The sequence below is a fragment of the Kwoniella dejecticola genome, chromosome 6, assembly GCF_000512565.2.
Source record: "Kwoniella dejecticola CBS 10117 chromosome 6, complete sequence".
In the NCBI taxonomy this organism is placed as follows: domain Eukaryota; kingdom Fungi; phylum Basidiomycota; class Tremellomycetes; order Tremellales; family Cryptococcaceae; genus Kwoniella; species Kwoniella dejecticola.
Genome location: NC_089306.1, coordinates 1933611 through 1947242, shown reverse-complemented (window position 1 = coordinate 1947242; position 13632 = coordinate 1933611). Strand labels below are relative to the sequence as shown.

Here is a 13632-nt window from a genome sequence, read left to right as displayed (position 1 = left end):
CATTAATTGTAGAGTTCGTAACCAATCTCAATCTTTCTATTCAGGGAGGAGTAAAAGTGGAAGTAGAATTCGGAGTGTGGGAAGGATGACCATGGACCGGGACTTCGACTTACTTGAGTTATCTTCAGCCAGTCCTTCACTTTGATTTGATTATTGGGTTCCTCGGCGAGATCAAGGCTCAAGTGATCCCTTTCTTCGTCATCCTCTGCTTCTTCCTCGGCCTTGTCAACAGGAACATGGAATCTGCGTTTCTTAAGCCGTTCTTCTCGTTCAGCCAATAATCTCCGGTCGACCATGTTCCAGTAATCGTACATACATATCTTGCTCAACTTCTGATCTGGAGGCATGTTCGAGGAATATCCACTTGATTCGCTGAGACTGACACTCTCGTTATCATCATTATTTTGGAAATTACTCTCAAGATCGTTTTTGTCTGATGATGACGACGAATCTTCCGATTCGTTGAATTGTAGATAAATCACATCGCCTTTCCCGAAGGATGTGCTGGGTCTGTACATGCGTCCTGCATGTCGTCGAGACAGTCGAGATTGAGATTGACATTGAGGCTGAGACTGCAGCTGATGGTGGCCATGAGCGTGAGGATTGATAGAGATTTGGTGTGCTGAACGGGGAATCTGAACTTCCAGGAAAGCGTCGCATGGTATATCGTAGTCATCTTGCTCTTCCCCAGGTGATATCGATGGCGAGGGGTGCGAGGCTTGTCCGTTGTCGGATTTTGAAGTGATGTTTTGGAATGAGTCTTCCTTCAGATGATCTCCTTCGTGCCCATGACGAAGTAATATAGTCGGAGTGAGAGGTGATTGGGTTTCGGGAGTAATGAGGATCTCATCTTCGATCGAATCGTCCGAAGCACTCCGCGATAATTCGTTGAATGGAGCGATTGAATGATCGATGATCTTTACTCCGCGCATGGAGTTCCTCGAAGTGGTGGGCAATGATTCACTCTCGTCAGGGCTGATCTCGAAGCTGAGAGAAGGGGTGATGAGGATCGGTCGAACTGTGGGAAGAGTGATACCGGTGGTTGGAGTGGCGCGAGGTAATATCGGGAGCAGTGGAAGTACCATGTTGATTTCCATGTCCAGTCGCGTTGTCAATTAGCTAAAAAGGTGAACTGGACAAATGACTTGACAATAGTATTGCGAGCAAAGATAGTAGTGGGATAAGGCCGCAGGAGTTGTAGCCGATGTCTAAGATCATCATCTCAGTTTAACAGTGGATTGGTCCCAGAGAGTCGTCTGTTTGATTTGATTCGGATGGGTATCCGCAAGACGATGTTATACGCGTGCAAAGTATTGATCTGATGTATGCACGTACAGTATGGAAGCGTACATGGGTTGATTGACTTGCGTATGTTCTTGTGATGCATCAGAAGCAGACCGAAAGGAGGTCAACACACAGTACACCAAAAGCATCAAAGGGGTTCCTTTCCGAGCGCACGGTGCGCATGTGGCAGTGTCACCGTACTACTTTAACCTAAAATCAAGAAGTCGCATACAGCGTCGTCATTGCATGCACAGTACATAATGCGAGGATCCGGACAGTTATGGAGACGTACATGCAAAAAGCAGTGTTGACCAACCTAAATGACATTGCGTATCAGACACTACAGACGCACTCCTGTGCGTAGCCTTATTTCGTTGTCGTGGTTCCGTCCTCATGGTGCAGACCCAAGCGGCAAATCTCTGTCTATAAGAAGGATCGATTTGAGCGAATAAGTCTCTCAATCGTATCTCATCTTTCCTCCATAACAACCATTCGACATCACTTCACTTAGCCTCCCAATTCTTCATAATCAACATACTTGCCGAATTTATCACGACTCATCGTACCTACCACATACCAGCACCCAGCTGGCCCACACTTGCACATGTACGAGCCTCCAGCGCTGTCAGATAATATACAACATGGTGAAGAAGGCAAACACCAGATACTCGGGCCGAACAGAGCCCATCGCCTTTACTCCAATCTCGACCCCTACCCAAACCGAGGACAACAAGGTCGAGGGCAGAACCAATCCCAAGGCCTCCTCGCTCGGGCAGAAAGGGGCTACAAAGTTCTACCTTAAGGGAGACACTTCCTCCAGCTCTACATCTGTGTCTACCTCTACCTCTACACCTTCACCTACACAGTCACCAAAGCACAGCACTCTTACAGACTCGACTTCGACTTCCACGTCGACTTCGATTTCGCCACCCGAGACTCCCTCTCCTCACAAACCCAAGCCTGATCCCAAGATCAAGAAGTACCATAAACACGTCAGGTCCCTCGGCTTCCCAGGTCCTCCCAGGGATTCCCCGAGACCTAGGGTGTCAAGCCATGGTAAGTAAATATTCAATTCATCTTGGCGTTGGCCCTAGGCACGCTAGCCACTCGACTGACTGCTTGGGTGTTGAGCTGATGTAATGTGATGGGCTGTGCGATATTGATATTGTTACAGACGAACGCTTCCCCATCTTGGATAGAACAGAGCCTAGGAATTACTCTCTCGTCATCACGAACGAACCCTTCCAAAAGCCGACTCCCGTCAAAGCAGGTGAGTATTCATCTTCTTCCTTGCAGACCCAGTGTAGTGCACTGTGCACTGTAGTATATCATCCGGTGATGTACAGAGCAAGAACAGAACCGGATAGATTGATGTATGACTGACACATATACTGCGGCCAGATTTCGAATTAGATACCGAAGCCTTCCCTCCTCTCGGTGGAGGACCCAAAACAAACATAGCTGGAAATTCTGATCCGATGATGTCCGGTCAAAAGTCTTACGCTGGAATGGCCGCCACACAACCGCAACCGAGTACAGACGACTCGCAACCCATCAGAATCAACACCGCTCCGATTGGCCAAGAGCCAAGAAGACCAATGACCATGGTCGCGCTCTTCGACCACCGAAACAAGGAACATCATAATAAGGCGGATACCCTCGCTGCTCCAAATCGAATGAATCAGGGTAACAAGCAGAACCTCAAACTCAGTCTCCCTTATGCAAATGAGGACATGATCGCTCAGGATGGATATGAGGCTCAGGAAGAGGATGATAGTGTTATTGGATACGATCTGGGCGATGGGGAAGGCGATGGGGATGGGTATGAGTATGATCCCTCGGATAAAATGTGGAAAGTGTACGCAGATATATCTGGCGGACCTGCAGCTGATTATGATGAGGACGATGATGATGAGGTGGAGGGAGGAGGAGGACATGGAATGTATTCATCTCATAGAGATGAGGGGCCTCAGGGCCCAGGTACGGGAAGAGGAAGAGGAGGAAAGAAGACGAAAAGAGGTAAAGGTAAATCCGGTAAGGCTTATGAGAGGGCTGAAGAGGGAGAACAAGGTAAGGGAGAAGGGGGGAATGATGTCGATGAGGACGATGATGAGATGTAAATGGTATCAGTGGTGTACTGTAGTTGTGCGAGTGCTTTGTACTTGCTTGGGACTTGGTATTGATACTTCACGATCAAGAGAGCAATCGATCAATTATAAAGAATTGATAGATTTGATACGCGATTGATGCTAAATATGATAAACGAGATATGGCGAAATGCATGGATGAAAATTGGTTGTCTCGATTGTCGACACAAAACTATGAAATGCAGTTGCACCTTCCGTTTGAGCTCCTCCTTCTTCGCATTCCCGGTTTAGAGAATCCTCTACAAAAAATTTTCAAATCGTCGAGCTGGCTTATAGGTCTACAGGAATCTCATACTGACCTCAAGTCCGATCTTTGTACATACGTATATGCTCTTCGTATCGTTTCTGAACAGAGGAGCGACGTACAACTGCATTGCAATCTGGAAATTTAGGTTACTGAGTCGTGGCGGCGATAAGTGCAATGTACATAATGCAATGTTGGTACAACATCATTTTCAGTATGTCGTACATCACTCGACCAACATTATCGATACGAGTACTATACTGAAACCAGAAATTAGGTTATGGACACCGACATCGACATCGACATATTTTATAGCCGTAAATACTTGCATACCACCAGTGCGTCCATATATATCGATCTCAGCTGAAATGGGCATCTACTATCTTGTTGGAACTACATGACACTCCACGTATCATATCGTTTCTTTCATCACCATTCGCAAAGAGATTGAAAGTCCGGGTCAATCGATCTCCTGCTCTTTCATATACTGGGTCGCCACATCTTTGATAGAATATAATATCAAATAATATCATATGACCACAAGCACAGTGCAAACACCAGCCATACTCAAAGACGGTATGACCACTATGACCACCATGTCCACTCCGTCCACTTCATCCAGTTCGAGCTCATCCGCCTCGTCAACGCCGACCACATCGACGGTCCTCGCCACTGCCGACTCGTTGGCTAAGTGTACAGTTAAACCACTACGATCAATTCTCAAACGAGCCGATTCGCCCGTCCTCATCCCAAAGAAGAAAGTCACATTTATTTTCACAACCGCCACTGGTGCCGAGATCGAGAACAACGAGATACCCACGGCAAGTATGGATTGGCCACTCAACCTCCCCAATATATTCGGGACAGAGTCCGGATCGGCCTCGTATGCCAACGTATTGGAGTATGATCCGTATACTTCTTTCACCCTCAAGGGGGGCAAAGGAAAAGGGGCAGGGGACGAAGATCCTTGAGAAATCGTACCTCGCCAAGAGTCAAATGGTCAGAATACCAAGGACGGCAACGGATCCAGCACCGGGGGTCGGGCTTGGTCTTGGTCTTGGTTCTGTGCTTGAAGATTCGGTGAAATCCCTTTCGAAAGGGTTGATCGGCTGGTTCAATGAGAGAGAAGTTCCTGATCTAATGGATGATTCGGGTGAGTGTGTGTTGTAAAAAATCCATCGTTAAGTGCTGTGTGTTTTGTATTCCTGGGGTGGAACGCTTGATATTTGCTGTTCGTGAGTTGGTGGTTGACTGATTATTGTGCGTTCTGCAGATTATCGAATAATCGTCAAGAAGAGGTTATTTGGGAAACCAACTTATAGTCTAAGATACGGGAGAGCGTAAAGACGATTGACCGAAAGGACTCTGTAATGCGTTGGATGTAATCTTTGATGATTTGGTTTGATTTGATCTGATTTGATTTGATACGGTTTGATCTGGTTCGACTTTAAGATGAGGATGGCTATGCATGATCGTGACATGTTGTGTACTGCACTATCCTGTATCGTGATTGTTCAGTTTGAGTTGGATCAACCGGTGGAATCAGATACTGTAACTTGCCAACCAGGTAAACTCATAAACGACTCTGCCCCTTCCCGTCTGCTTCGAGTTCATCCTTCATCTCCTGCAATAACGCATCACCATCCCTGTACACACAAGCCCCATGCCCAATCACTTTATCCTGTATCCCGCGTTCCTTCACGTATTCCCATATCGCAGCATCATCAGCTCCAGGTTGGAACCATACGTTCCTCGGCTCATTAGGTGTCGTCTCCGTTCCCTTTGATGAGTTTGTGGATGCGCCGGATGAGCTGGCAGAGGTAAGAGGTAGCGGGTAGAGGCGTTTAAGTAATGGTAAGCCGACGGAGGGATGGATTATTATCGAGATTGAAGTTTGGGATAAGTCGGGGATCTGGTCCTGTTTCAGAGACACCAAGAACCATCTTCAGCATGAACCTTGTGCGATCGACGTGCGATGGACTGGTCGAGTACAGCACCTCCAAAATCAATGTGCACGAAATACAGAATTGCGTAGTTCCCAATTGTGTAGTGAAGATTGTATGAGTTTGTAAGTGCGGAATTGGATGATGGACTTACGATATCAGTCAACAGTCCAAGACCCTCGATCCCGTCAGCAGGAGGCTTATTGGGTCGGACGCCGAGCACTGGAAGCCCTCTGTCCCGATACCTGAGTCACTCCATTGCATCAAATTGACTGAGGACTGACATGACTTGAGTGGACGTGAGAGCGAGACAGAGGGGAATACCGCATTGTATCGTGGGAGTGGGAGTATCATGTTTTCATACAGCGAGATCGAGCAGCTCACCAATTAAGGATCTAGCAACAACAGCAAACAACAGCAAGAGCCAGACACAGCAAGACTCAGATATCAGCCTTGTGATTGCGAAGAAGACAAGGTAGATGTCGAAGGGAGAAGTTGGATAGGCAGAAAAGACAACTCACTTTGTTATCCCATCTTGATCTATCGGTCATCACCCTCCCAATGACGGCGAACTGCTCCGCCCGGAGGAAATGCTTCATAGTCTCGTGTACCATACTGGAAGACATGTTCTAGTGGTCTATACCTGCTATCGTCACGCGCAATAAGCTGAGTTCGGTGTTGCAGTGAAAAGCCAAGGATAAGGAAAGACGAGGATGAATTCTTACTCATCATTCATCTTGTATCTTGAGCTTGACGCAATCGCTCGAACCCCTTGAGCCCACTTCGGATAAATCACAACCCATTTAACCGAAAGCCGCAGAGCCATGGAACCCCCTTGACCTGACAGCAGCGAACGAGTAGAGCAAATACTGATGTATATGCATATGCAGCTAGATGATCCATAGGATGTTGACGGTATGACTATCCTTCCATATCACCCCGTTTAAGCGCTTCCATATCAACTTCTTCATCTTCACTATCCATATCCTCCTCCACCTCCTCCTTGGTCTCCGCGCCTTCGACTCCGCCTTCGCCATTATCCTTGGCGGCTGATGCAGCAGCAGCCGCTTTACGAGCTTCTTTAGCGCCTTTAGATAAGTCCGCTTCGGGAGGTATGATACCTTGCGTACTGCGCGACGATGACCATGTCAATATGTGGTATTCATAGTATTGCTTGGAAATAGGTGGTGATGGTGGGAACGAGAGCTTGACTCACTTCAAGAAAGCTAATCCGTTAGACATTGAACAGTCCATCTGTCGCATCCATTTATGGAACCTGCATATCGAGAGCCATCAGTGAGCTTTTGCTTTCGCAGCATTCAATAGTGAACTGAAGAAATGAAGTGGTTAGAAGAAGCGACGAAAACTCACACATGACTCTCCAATTCCTCTTGCCTGAGTTTCTCGTAGATCCACTTAACTTTGAAATCATGCATGAGCTCGGCGTATAATCCGAAATTCACCGGATCTCTGTCGTCCTGCAGCCCATTCGCTTTCGTGCTAATTCGGTGATTGTATACCCCGAACTGAGGAGCTTCAAGCAGTAAACCAAGGGGTGGAGCTTTAGGCACATGGATTCGCTTCGGACCTAAACAAGGATCGCTTCCTCAGCTGATTTTCTACTGGAAGGTCCGGTGGAGCTTGAGCTCACCAAAGGTCTCAGGTATCAGCGAAGGCGGAGAGGCTGTTCGACACGCTAACATCGCCATCGAGATCATTTTTCGCTATGCCCATACCCCGACCATCAGCATGATCGATCACATACGGAGGAAGGAAAGAGGAAGAGATGATTTACAATTTGATGCAACATGAAACTTTGTCCGTGAATCTGAACGGAGATCCACTCGATATCGCCGTATACTTGCGGATCTTTCACCTCGAGACGTATCATGAATCGCTTGACCGTTCGATCGTTGAATGGTTTTCCCACGGTGAAATTGTGGAAGTTGCTAACCAATTCACACAAGTCAATTGAAAGCGTTAAAAGTTTTCCGCAGATCCTCAACAAGAGGGGATAGACGTAGTGCTCACTGTGTACCCTTGTATTGAGCTATCAAGTCCCTGAACCTCTCCAGCGTTTTACTGTCCACCCTCCATCCTCGCCTCCTTTCGAATTCTCCTCGATTCTTCGGGTTGATCTTGCCATCTTCCTCTTCATCGTCGAAGGACGGAGCTGCATCGACAAATTCGACGGCTTCTTTGCCCAGCAGATCTCTCCATCCTGGACTGGACTTGTCCAGTCGTTTACCCAGCGGATCGGTTCGCCCAGGTGGGAGAAGACAATAGGAAGGAAGGAGGTATTCGTATATCCTTGAATCGGCCGCACTGCCGCATTTGCTCACATCAGCTAGTTTTCTGAGGCAAGCACGGGCGACAGCTGAATGATGAAATGTATGACATACGTTCTGGCGTTGAATGATTTGACGGTTCGTACGAAACCCCACATCCTTATTTGATCCGGTAATATCGAGTTGACGTATTCAGCGAGGGTCTTGAATCCCTCGGGTAAAGGTGGTTTCACAATCATTTTGAGAGAGATACTACAATGAAATAATGAGAATATGCGCTTAGCTATTTTTTTTGTAGTTACTTGTGTGAGGTAATAATTGTTCCATGACTTACCAGTTTCCAGCGGCATGAACACCTGCATCAGTCCGAGCAGCTCGGGCTACATCGGATTTACGATGATCGTTCGCATTGTCCGCTGAGATAGCTCCTGCTTTGACCAACGCCTCAAAGACATCCCCCTCAATCGTCCTTGACCCGTGCGTTTGTCTACAGATCAGTCATCATTATGTCAGCTGTTTGTTGGAAGCCTAGACCATGCAGAGCTTTGACAATTGGGCCAACGAAGAGGTGAGACCCACATCTGCATACCAGAGTATCCGGTACCGCAATATCTGATATACCACAGATTATCAGCTGTAGCTTGGAGCAGAGAGAGCGAGACAGCTGGACACCTGAACGGCTCGACTTACCCTACAAGTAAAGCACATCTTCGTTTCGGTAGTCTAGCTCCACCTTCTTCCCCTTCCTTCTTCTCCCTAGGTGTCCAATCGTTATTCCTTCGCTCGAATTTGACGTTGGTATCCTTCTCTTTGCCCTTGCCTTTCCCTCCATTGCCATAGCCTTGCCCCCTGCCCCACGTCTTCTTTTTCTTATCGTCAGACTGCGATTGCAGATTGAACATGGCCTCCTCTGGATCTATCTCGACCTTGGCCACGGATTTGACCTCGACGTGAGCCTTCTTTGATGGCGGTTCTTGAACCTCGTCAGCATCGGTTTGAGGAACGACATCGTTCTCCGCGTTGAGAGGTGGAGTCGGCGAACGAGGTCGCTTGGATGAGTCGGAAGCTTCGGCCATTTTGAATTTGGATGATGCTTCCTATATGAGCGTATCAAGCAAGAAGTACTTTATGGTTCGAATAGCGTAGCAAGAAGCTTGTAGCGGTCACAATATCGAAAGTGAAAAACGCCTAACAAATCTGCTTTCCCACGGTGCACCATTTGCATCATTTCCGGTTATCGCCACCATGTCCAGTGCCGTCATCGTCCACCTACTCAGCGACAACAACATCTCAAGCATAAATTCACCTGACCAATACCTTACTGGACAACGCTGCACCAATCAACACTCGGGGAGGCGAGCCGTGAGACACCCAAGAGTGAAATGAGCCAACATGACGAGTCCTTCTCAACGCTCCAACCCTCTTCTGAACCTGATCAACCCTTACTCTTCCGTCGCCCGTTCAACCTACCCAGATCCGGATAGTCCCTCCACTATGCTCCTTCGGGAGCTGCAAGGCGGCGATGACCTACCCGAGGAAGAAGAATTTCGAGATCGCATGTCACCCACTCCCACACCCTCAAGCCAAAGGGGCGGTACCCATATCATAGCAACCTCATCCAGCTCGTCAGATGATGAAGGTGCTCCGCCTAGATCACTGATCTTCGGTGAACAACCCGAAGCCCAAGCCAGACTAGGCGATAGAACACCAACCTCTCCACCTCGTTCTGGTCGTATCAAACAGCATGCTGTCATTGCCAATAACAAGCACATCAGTCTAAATGACGATGATGGAGAGACACCAATAATCCCAAGAAGGAATAGCGGACCATTCCGAGCCGCATCTGACGGGCCGTCTTCCTCGACATCCCAGAGCAGATCAAGGTCTACTTCACCTGGTCCTTCGACTATATCGATATATGCCTCAGGATTAGAGTTGGAAGGGACGAACGTGAATCTAGGCTCGTCAATAAGGCATGAAGCGAAGCAAAGAGATCCCTCGACTTCCCCTGAACCTGATCGTCAAACTAGACCCGTCCCCACATTCAGAGAACCTCCCAGACCTACTCCGCCGCGAAGAGTTTCAGGTTCAAGCAGGAAATCTCCTCCCCGTCTATCTGCTGGCTCAGGATACCTTGATCCGAATTTACCTTCTCCTTCGATTATAAGAGATAAGGGGAAGGGCAAAGCCAAATCAAGGGATAAAGCCGGTAGGAAGTATCATGCATTACCTGCTCAAGACGAGGAAGACGAACAGGAAGAGGACAGAGGGAGGTATGATGGTGTAGGCAAAAGAATGGGAAAAGTCGGTAAAATTGGTTTGAATGGTTATGAGAAAGCCCTGTGGAAATGGGTTAATGTGGAAGATCTCGATGGTTTCCTGCAGGAGGTAAGTCGACTCAATATAAGTTCAGCTACTGCTGCTGCGAGTGTCGCGCTTATATGATTATCTAGGTATACGATTACTACAAAGGAAAAGGTATATGGTGTATAGCATTAGCTAGGGCATTGAACCTCTTGTAAGACCAGCTCTGCTCATTGTGCATTGTATCAATCTGACAATCGACTTCCAACTAGGACGAGCTTCTTCGTCATCGCATTCTCGACGTTCCTCACGTCCTGTATCGACTATAAGAGGCTATGGTCGGAGGTATCCGGCCCGGATGCGATAGCGCGGCTTGACGACGTATTGGTGGAGAAATGCATAACTAGGTAAGATATCCCTCCTCGCAGCTGTGAGAAGAAGCTGATGTGCCGACGCAACATAGAGCCTCATTCCCTCATATAGTGTTCATGATCATCGTCACGGCATTCTTCGTCTTCCAGCTATCATCGTTCGTCCTTTCTCTACCGAAATTGCTGGACATGTATCGGTTCTACACTTTCCTTCTAGGCATACCAGATGTGAGCGGGGATTATGCTTTATTCAGCGGTGTCAAATGATTTGACTAACACCTATCCGTTTGATTTTAGGCGGATATCCAGACTCTACCTTGGCCAGAGATCGTCCGACTGATCGGAGAAATACGGAAGCACAACCCCGTTACTTCCTTGTCTAATGGTCAGACAACAGCCTTAGCAGAGATGGTAGATGAAGCGGATCAAGCTACTTACAAGAAATTGGACGCGCATGATGTCGCAAAGTAAGCTGGCGGGAAGTCATCATCGTATGACACATTGAGCTTATCACTGTGATCATACTTGATAGCCGTATCCTGCGTCAAGAGAACTACCTAATTGCATTGTTCAACAAAGATCTACTAGATCTTCGCGTCAGATTACCAGTCCCCCACTCTGTAGAACACCTCGTACCACCCACATTACTTGCGCCTACCGCGGGAGCTCTCCCATCGAACAACTCTCAGCGTACCAGGCAATTCATCTCGTTCGGCGCGAATACACTCACCAAGGCTCTTGAGTGGAATTTACGCTTCTGTCTGATGGGATACCTGTTCGATGCGAGGGGTCAAGTAAAGAAGGAGTTTGTGAGAGAACGAAGGAGGAAGGATCTCGTGCTTGGGTATGTATGCTTATCTTCCCCTCAAACTATGAGGCTTGAGCTGATAGTATATTGCGGATCAGACTGAAGACACGATTCATCTTTATGGGCGTTTTGAATGCCATTTTCGCCCCATTCATCGTTGTCTACTTACTTATGTACTCGTTCTTCCGGTATTTCGAGGTGAGCTACAACGGAACATAAACATCTCATTTACATATATGGGTGCTGATCGCCGTAATCACTTTTCTAGGAATACCACAAGAACCCATCTTCAATAGGTGGTCGTCAATACACTCCATACGCTCAATGGAAATTCCGCGAATTCAACGAACTACCTCATTTATTCGAACGTCGTCTTGATCGGTCTTATCCCATCGCAAAGGAATTCATAGACCAGTTCCCGAAAGAACGAACAGCTTTGATCATGCGGTAAGTGAGCCACTAATCGACTTTGGTCTACTTGCATCGGCTAGTCTGCTAGTCACCTCAGCTGAATGTCTTCATGTTGGGCATTTATAGATTCGTAGCTTTCATAGCTGGATCTTTCGCGGCTGTTCTGCTCCTTGCATCCGTGATCGATCCAGATTTGTTCCTCCATTTCGAAATCACCCCACATAGGACGGTGCTTTTCTACCTTGGTCTCTTTGGAGGTATATTAGCTGTAGCGCGAGGTATGGTACCCGAAGATAACTTTGTGTTTGATCCCGAAGAACGGATGAAAGAGGTAGTGCGATTTACTCATTATCTGCCGGAGGAATGGAAAGGAAAGCTGCATAGTCAGATGGTGAGTACAAAGTATGCAGCTCGCGTGATTGCTCCGTGTCTGCCAGCTTCATCCACGTCTCTGTACAGAGGTATGATTCGCTGACAGTCGCTCATTGTGTCGACTCAGGTCCACCAATCCTTCGGTCAACTATTCGCCCTGAAAATCACCATCTTCTTCACCGAACTCCTTTCAGTCATCTTGACGCCCTTTGTCCTGTTCTTCTCTCTACCACCTTGTGCTGGGGCCATCATCGATTTCTTCCGCGAATTCACGGTCCATGTGGACGGCGTAGGATACGTGTGCTCCTTCGCCGTATTCGATTTTAGGCGGAACGGATCAGATCCCAAAGCTGTTGACGAAGTGGACTCCACTACCGCCACCGCAATCGCCGCCGATGATACTGGTCCGGCCGGAGGTAAAGCGAATAATGGAACAGGAATTACGGCTCGATGGCGTGAAAAGGGAAATGAGAAGATGGAATCTAGTGTATTGCATTTCAAAGCCACCCATCCAGATTGGGTACCTTCCGACCCCTCAGCTTCGATCTTCCTGGACCGGCTAGTGGGACAACATTCTATTCTGAGATCGCCTCGATCGCCCAAAATAAATCGATACGATGGACAAGGACAAGGACAACGACCTCCGCAAGCCCCTTCGGCGTCCATCTATGCGGGAGGCAGGGGATTAGGTTTAGGGCTCGCGATGGGTGCGGGTGCGGGTGCGGGAATGGATGAGGGGAAGTTGAAAGAGCGTAAAAATGAATATGAGCGAGCGTGGGATAGGTCAAGTCATTTGATTAAACCTAAGGCTAAACGACATTCATCCAGAGATAGGGACAGAGACAGGGATAGGGATAAGGATGTGATTCAAGAAGGTGAAGAAGGTGGACTTGACACTAACGGTGGCGATGACGATGGGTTAGAAGAGTGGAAAGAGAGTAAAGAGCACACGATGAATCGAGGGGAACGCCAGGGCGAAGGTAGTAATGGGGAAGGATGGAAGGATGAAGGAATGCGAGGAATACTACAGCAAGTTCTAGGAAGATGATTTGTGCGAGAGATCATCATTTTGTGCTGTTGTTTTGGTTGTAGTTTCGTAACACGTCCGTGCGTTGTAGCTGAGCATGAAGATGAAAGTGCACCTATTCAAACACGGGATGAGCATTAAAAGAAGTAATGAAGGGCCATTGAAGGTTATCAGCAAAAATGAATCGGGGATGATTCGGTCTTGTAGGGTGGAGTATGAGCGAATTCTGGCTGGTGTGTCCACTATGCACTGGTTGTGGCGATTTAGCACCAGCATACAACGTCCAGAATCTGACCGTCTACAATCCGTGGGTACAGTATGGCACATATGCATACGAAGGCCGACAGCCTTTTTGCGTACCTGCTTGTATAAACCTCAACTCGTACTCATTATCCGTGAGGCTACACGCGCTGCATTGTGCGAGGTCTGACGT

At 47.8% G+C, this 13632-nt stretch overlaps 7 protein-coding genes across 7 annotated transcripts; 4 read left to right on the top strand and 3 right to left on the bottom strand.

The window, feature by feature from the left end:
• Nucleotides 1-2: 2 nt before the first annotated feature.
• On the bottom strand, nt 3-1085 carry I303_105592 (uncharacterized protein; the record flags this gene model as incomplete). The annotated part of the gene is made up of 1 exon (XM_018408259.1): nt 3-1085. One exon carries the CDS (start codon nt 1083-1085, stop codon nt 3-5), a length of 1083 nt encoding a protein of 360 aa, XP_018261950.1.
• Nucleotides 1086-1925: 840 nt separating this feature from the next.
• Nucleotides 1926-3404, top strand: I303_105591 (uncharacterized protein; the record flags this gene model as incomplete). Its single annotated transcript, XM_018408260.1, has 3 exons — nt 1926-2340; nt 2459-2554; nt 2686-3404. 3 exons carry the CDS (start codon nt 1926-1928, stop codon nt 3402-3404), a joined length of 1230 nt encoding a protein of 409 aa, XP_018261951.1.
• Nucleotides 3405-4271: 867 nt separating this feature from the next.
• On the top strand, nt 4272-4646 carry I303_105590 (uncharacterized protein; the record flags this gene model as incomplete). Its single annotated transcript, XM_018408261.1, has 1 exon — nt 4272-4646. The coding sequence occupies one exon, from the start codon at nt 4272-4274 to the stop codon at nt 4644-4646; it is 375 nt and encodes a 124-aa protein (XP_018261952.1).
• A 25-nt stretch (nt 4647-4671) lies between these two features.
• I303_105589 (uncharacterized protein) lies at nt 4672-5019 on the top strand (the record flags this gene model as incomplete). The annotated part of the gene is made up of 2 exons (XM_018408262.1): nt 4672-4828; nt 4949-5019. The coding sequence occupies 2 exons, from the start codon at nt 4672-4674 to the stop codon at nt 5017-5019; spliced, it is 228 nt and encodes a 75-aa protein (XP_018261953.1).
• A 229-nt stretch (nt 5020-5248) lies between these two features.
• I303_105588 (uncharacterized protein) lies at nt 5249-6244 on the bottom strand (the record flags this gene model as incomplete). The annotated part of the gene is made up of 4 exons (XM_065969196.1): nt 5249-5593; nt 5773-5863; nt 6003-6013; nt 6140-6244. The coding sequence occupies 4 exons, from the start codon at nt 6242-6244 to the stop codon at nt 5249-5251; spliced, it is 552 nt and encodes a 183-aa protein (XP_065825268.1).
• A 295-nt stretch (nt 6245-6539) lies between these two features.
• On the bottom strand, nt 6540-8982 carry I303_105587 (tRNA pseudouridine(38-40) synthase; the record flags this gene model as incomplete). Its single annotated transcript, XM_018408264.1, has 10 exons — nt 6540-6747; nt 6835-6894; nt 6990-7206; nt 7270-7342; nt 7414-7567; nt 7650-7943; nt 8021-8158; nt 8241-8393; nt 8486-8518; nt 8597-8982. The coding sequence occupies 10 exons, from the start codon at nt 8980-8982 to the stop codon at nt 6540-6542; spliced, it is 1716 nt and encodes a 571-aa protein (XP_018261955.1).
• A 316-nt stretch (nt 8983-9298) lies between these two features.
• I303_105586 (uncharacterized protein) lies at nt 9299-13220 on the top strand (the record flags this gene model as incomplete). Its single annotated transcript, XM_065969195.1, has 10 exons — nt 9299-10294; nt 10360-10424; nt 10483-10617; nt 10674-10809; nt 10879-11048; nt 11114-11425; nt 11488-11587; nt 11658-11836; nt 11927-12191; nt 12300-13220. 10 exons carry the CDS (start codon nt 9299-9301, stop codon nt 13218-13220), a joined length of 3279 nt encoding a protein of 1092 aa, XP_065825267.1.
• Between the last annotated feature and the right edge of the window lie 412 nt (nt 13221-13632).